Here is a 6147-nt window from a genome sequence, read left to right on the forward strand (position 1 = left end):
CTACAGCTGACCACAGGAAGCAAAACCACACACAAGGGGGGACTAGTGCATAGATTGCTTGTTTCCCCCCTTACTGATTTCTCTCCATCCCAGTCCCTCAGGCCCTGTATTCCTGGGAAAGTTCCCGATGTAGTTTGCTTACTGAAAACAATTGTAATTGTAACCTCCCAACTTCCCCACAAATAAGACGCAAACACACCATAGCTTCATGGTCAAATACAACAGCCAAGTAACCTGGCCTCCTCTGTTCCCTCTACCCTTATCCCTGAGCCTTTCCCACACCATTTTCTCCATATCCCTCCCTCCATGTCCTCCCTCCCCCCAGCCCATGAGTCTCCTGTCCCAAACCTGGGATTGGCCCTCCCCTGCCTTCCTGGATGGACTCGAGGGGAGTGAGTGTGGGAGGAGCCTGAGGCTCCATAACTCCAAGCAAACACTTTTATCAGTCTAGCGGATGCCAGCGAGATGACTACAGGGGATAGAATGGGGGCTTTCCAGACACCACCTTGGCCAGCACCCAGGAGATGCTTCAGTCCCACCCACCAGGGACTCCATTCCAGCCTCAGCTTGGATCCCTCCAATAACAGAGTAGCCCTGAATTTCTACCCACTGGGAGCAGCCCTAGCCCAGGATCTCTACTTGCAGGGCCAAACAGACTGGAAAACTAAGAAGGAACCAACAGGCCATCTTCCTCTATCTCTCATTAAATTGTGAATAATAATGCATTTACTTATTCTCCCACTTAAAAAGCTGTTTAAATCCTTTGAAGAATCTTGCACGGTAGCTTGGCTAGACAGCAGGCAGGACAGTCCAGTGCCTCCGGTGGGGGGGCCAGGGTTTTCCACTCGCCTGTCTTTTGGTCCAACAAGTAGGCATTTGGGTTGATGGTGTAGTCCTTTGTCTGGACATCGCTGGTTGTGGTGACACCCCCGCACACAAACACTCTGCTGTCTCCAATGGAGCATATAGCATGGGACACATCCAAGGGGCAGTTGTTAGGCAAGAGAGGCACCGAGGTGGTCGTCTTGTTGGCCTTTATCTTCTGCAGATTGATTTCCACACTCTGCCGGTGGCTGTGTACACAGAGGATGTTGTCCTGATGGAAAGAGAGCAGGGGCCGGTGGTTGAACTCAATGGGGAAGGTGATACACTGGACCACATCCCCGGTGTTGGTGTCAAAGCAGTCCACCACTCCAACTCGGGAGATATAGCCCTTCACCAAGCACCGGCCAGTGACAATGTACAGGTTCCGGTCACCCTTGGTGATCACAGCTGTGCCATCCATAGGGATGCTCATTTTTCCTGCCAGGCACCAGGCCTCCTTGCGCTCATCATAGCGATAGATGTTGGAGACATACCGCCTTGGAGCAATGCTCCCACCCACTGAATACACCGTCCCCCCGCAGGTCACCATGGTGTGGAAGACAAGCCCAATTGGCAGGTCTGGCAACTTGGTCCAGGAGTTGTCATCCATGTCATATCGCCAAGCCGTCTTCAGCCCTGAAATCTGCTCAGTGGTACCACCAGAGATGTAGATGTAGCGACCAGCAGAGGTGGCACTAAGTGCTGCTGCCCGGTAGGGCATCTCTGACAGCTTCAACCACAAGTTCTCCTGGATGATATAGGCAAACACTCCATCATTGAACTTGCCATGGGCCTTTTGGCCACCCAGGATGACCACCGAATCAAGCAGGGCCCCTTTCCGTTGGTAGCTCAACAAGCTGGATGGCTTCTCCTGCTTTCGGTCCATAAGGACACTCTCAATGAGAGTTGCATGGGCTGAGCTGTTCTCCATGCCCATCAACTTGTTGCTGGCAAACATCAGCGTCTTGTTGGAGACAGCATTGAGATTGATGTAGTTGAAGAACTTCTTGAAATACTTCTCCCGCTCGTCCTTCCGGAAGTACACCCAGTTGATGAGTGCGCTCAGTGCCTGGTCCTCATTGAGCACATGCAAGTTTTCGTCTCGGAGCAGGCGGCCAAAGATGACAGGTGGACAGCGCATGAAGTGCATACAGCCCTCAGGACTGGCCCAATAGTGGAAGTTGTCACGAATGCCAGAGTAGGCCAAGTCTGATACCTCTTTGAGCTCAAACAACTCAGCCAAGAAGAGGTAGCGCAAGCAGTTTGCACGGCGGATGGACTTGATCAGGAAGTCATTACAGTGGATTCGCAGGCGTGGGGTGTTGAAATACTGGGCCCCGCGAAGGAGCTCCTCCACATTCTGCTCTGAGATCACCACCTTGCCACTGTAGAAGTAGTCCAGGAGCTGGTCCACCGTGGCTGGACTCAGGTAGTTGGGGTCAATGGTGATAAAGAGCTCATCGGTGGTCTTCATGTCATTGCTGGAGATGAGGCTCTTCACCAGTGGAGAGACAGCAGCCAGTACGTTGCGATGTGCAAAGAAAACATGGTGGTCCACGGTCAGGGCCATATCCCAGTACTCTTTGCGTTTCCTCTGCTTGTTCAGGTTCTGTAGCACAAAGCTGTTGTAGTTTTTCTCTGTGAATTCTAATTTCATGGTGCTTCTTGCTGGCTGAGGCAGAATATCAGCAGCAGGTACTGGAGAACAGACTTCTCAGGTCTTTGGGATTCAGATTGATGGTTGTTTGCAGGGCAGTTGATCAGGGAGGAGGGGGTCTGGGAGAGAGAGTGATGTCATAGAATGGTTGAGGTCATCACAATGCCAGCCCCTGAGACCTTTCTCACAGGCACAGGACCTTTCTCCTCCCTGATGGGTGCAACCTGCCAAGACTAGAAAACCCTGCCAGGACTTCAAGCCCCAAGCCCAGAGCTGAGGAGAAACTCAGAAGTGGATTGCAACTCTTACTTGGGGCTTTTAAAACTCAGTTCAAGGCTATTTCTGGAATGTTCCAACCAGTCTGGGTGGGGGTGGTATAGGAAGGAAAAAGAGGAAGCTCAGGGAAGAAAAGAGATTTTTGGATCTAGAAGAATCTTCCCACCTACAGGAGGGAAACAGGCCCAGAGAAGAGAAGGGACTTGCCCAAGATCACACAGTAGGTTTGGAAGCAGACAGGGTAGAAAGCCAAGGCTTCTATAACTCAGTATTCTTCATCTTTCCAGGAAGCTCCTAACTACCTAACTCTCCCCAGTCTCTGATTCTCAGGCCTCGAAGTACCTTTCTCTGCCAAGGCTCCTGGCCAGCAGAGAAGAATTTCAGGCTGCCCTTTGCCTTCTGACCTTTGTAGCCATGGACACTATTCTCCTTTAAAACAGAGGAGAGGTAGAGGGCCCCTGGTTGGAGCAGGGATACAGGAGTTAGCCACACCCTGGGGCATGGGAGGGCCCCTGAAGCCCTGATTATTTCAGTTCCACAGCAAACTGGGACCTTCTCCCCACATTTCCAAGTCTGTAGTCATGCAGCTTTGGGGGTTGTGGTGGGTCAGCTCTCTCCCCGTACGCGTGTCACCTTGTACAAGTGGCTCAGACTCTAAACCTCAGTTTCTTCGTCTGTGAGATGGGAGTGATGGTAACCACTTCGAAGAAGATTATTACGAATTTCAATGAGAAAATGACTAGAGAGTGTTAAGCACCATGTGTGACTTGTAGCGAAAGTTCAGTCCATGTTAGCTGCCCCTACTTTATTGACACCGTATTAGTTCACCAGCGCCGGTGTCCTTGGCTGCTCCCTTTGTCCCTAACCACCTGGCGTGGGCCGGTGTTTGGTGGCTGGGGGGCGGGGGAGTCTGGAATCCGCTGGAATCCCGCGCCCCTTTGGGCGGCTCCGCGAGCCTCGTCCGGCCACGCGGGGGAGCTGGAGGGCCGCCTCCGGCCGCGAGTCCCCGCCCCCGCCCCCCCGCCCCCCCCGCGGCGACCGGCCCGCCCGCGGCCGCGCCGCCCACGTTCCCCGCAAGGCCGCCCGGGGGCGGCTGCACAGGCCGGGTGCCGAGCCCGGGAGAGGAGCTGGGGCGTCACCCTGGGGGCCCGCAGGCTCCGCCGCCCCGGGGCGCGCGTGGGCTCCCCGAGTGCCCGCGGGGCGCCTCCGTACCGCCGGCGCCGAGGAAGGGCTAAGGGTCCCCGGAGCTCCCCCGGGGGGCTCCCGGCAAGGGCTCACCTCGCAGGCCTTTGCGGCGCTGGCCAGATGGCACGGAGAGCACCGGGGCCCTGACCCCGCTCCTGACCCTTAGCCTTCCTCCGCGCCCCTTCTCGGGAGGGTGGCCCTGGAGCCTCTCCCTTTCCCTCCTCGCCTAGGAGCAGTTAGCATTCACGTCTCCCTGCCGCCTTCTTCCGTTTCAGACCCGGCTTTTTCTTTGGGGATTTAGCAACTTGAAAACTATTTAAAAGTACTTACGTTTGGCTGCTGAGGCTGTTCCCCTTGATACCTGAATGGTACCGAGGCACTCAGTGTCTTGACGTCTCTCTGCACAGGGCTGAAAACTTGCTTTCCCCATGAAAAGGAGGCTTATTAAACGTCAGCCTCTCCACCACAGACTAGCTGTATGGTTGGTGGGGGGGGGGGGGTGTCCTCTGTTTTCTCCACTTGAGGATAACTGAGCTCTAAAGGCTTTGCCAGCCCTGATCTCGTGAGAGGTGGCAGCGATCTGGGTGCAGGTGAGACCTCTTGGTGTTGATTCCAGACACCTTTTCACTCCCCTTGGCATCTAGGCCTGCCCTGGTGAGGGTTGGCGGGCTTCACCTCCTGGGGCATTTCAACCAAGACTAGAGGCTGGGTGGGGTCAGGCCTGTTGTATCTGCCCCTTTGCCACCACACCCGGGAGCACTTTGGTGGAGGAGGTGGCTGTGCCCCTTTGCTTTTGTTTCAAGGGCCAGAACACCAGGGCAGGAAGGTCCCTCCAGTTAAGAAAGCTGGGCATAGGGGGTGTCATGGGCCTGAGAAGATCCAGTAGACTTAACTCCATGTGCCAGACCTTGTGCAGTTGGACAGACTGCAGCCCAGAGTAGGGAAGGGCACCCAATTCTGAGAGTGGGGGGTGGCTAGAGCTTGGAGCCAGGTTCCTGGCTCCTTCCTCTGTCCTGCAGCTACAAAGGACAGCTGGCAGTCTGGCTTGCCCTCTGCTTTTATAGAATTGTGGGAGTCGCTGTCTTGAAGAAATCCCTTAAAGAAGTGAAATTAGTGCCCACCCGCTCAGCAGCTTTGTTGCCTGGCTTTTCTTCAGCCTAGAAAGCTCTTTTGGTCAGCTTTTTTCTTTCTCTAGCCAACTGAGGAAACAGATGCCAGACACTCAAGAGCCTGGCTGTATGCCAGTGTCCACCACCTGGTTATGCATGTGTGTTGGGTGGAAGGTATCCCTAGGAGCCACCAGGAAGTTCACTGACTGGTCACTCAGTCCTTGCTGCTCATGGAGGCTGCCCAGGTGTGGCCTCAGCCCAGTCTCTTTATTCCACCCACCCTCAGCTTCCTGCCCAGCTCAGGATTTTTGGCTTCCTCGGGGAGGGGACCCTAATATTCTAGCTTTATAGGGAACATCAGTTGACATAGCACTTTGCCGGGAAGCCCTAAAGATGAGGGATATATCTTAACGATACACAGATTTGGCCTGGAGCTAGAAAGCTCAGGAACTCCATCTCTTTTGTACCGCTAACAACTGTCTTTCTCACTTCCATATATTTTCTTTTTTTTTTTAATTTTTTAAAGATTTTATTTATTTATTCATGAGAGACAGAGAGAGAGAGAGAGAGAGAGGCAGAGACACAGGCAGAGGAAGAAGCAGGCTCCACGCAGGGAGCCCGATGTGGGACTCGATCCCGGGTCTCCAGGATCATGCCCTGGGCTGAAGGCAGGCACCAAACCGCTGAGCCATCCAGGGATCCCACTTCCATATATTTTCAAATGGCAACTTGGCTTGCATATAGTTTTGCTGTGGCCCTAATTCAAACTCATGGCATCCTAAATTTTTTAGTTCCACTGACAAATTCTCTCATTTCTTAGCTCAGACTTGTGGTCCGTGGCCAACCCAGGGATTGGCTGCCCTTGGCTCACATGTCCACTTTAGTCCAATTGGCCGTGCAAGGGTAGGTCACATGGATCAAAACACAGCTGCCAAAGGGACACAAAATATGGGGGAGAGGTTGGAAGTACTCAGAGGCTTGAGTTACCTAAGACAGGAACTGAGGGTTATGATTATCTTGGTCACCGATTAAAAACCGGGCATGAATGACATGGAA

At 53.7% G+C, this 6147-nt stretch overlaps 1 protein-coding gene across 1 annotated transcript; it reads right to left on the minus strand.

The window, feature by feature from the left end:
• Positions 1-711: 711 nt before the first annotated feature.
• CCIN (calicin) lies at positions 712-2521 on the minus strand. The gene has a single exon (XM_055302733.1). The coding sequence runs from the start codon at positions 2519-2521 to the stop codon at positions 755-757; it is 1767 nt and encodes a 588-aa protein (XP_055158708.1). The 3' UTR covers positions 712-754.
• Between the last annotated feature and the right edge of the window lie 3626 nt (positions 2522-6147).

Source organism: Nyctereutes procyonoides, unplaced genomic scaffold (assembly GCF_905146905.1).
Source record: "Nyctereutes procyonoides isolate TBG_1078 unplaced genomic scaffold, NYPRO_anot_genome, whole genome shotgun sequence".
NCBI classification, from domain to species: Eukaryota; Metazoa; Chordata; class Mammalia; order Carnivora; family Canidae; genus Nyctereutes; species Nyctereutes procyonoides.

Excerpts from the sequence above, each read along its gene's own strand:
- CCIN (XM_055302733.1), bottom strand. The coding sequence starts at position 2,521 with ATGAAATTAGAATTCACAGAGAAAAACTACAACAGCTTTGTGCTACAG.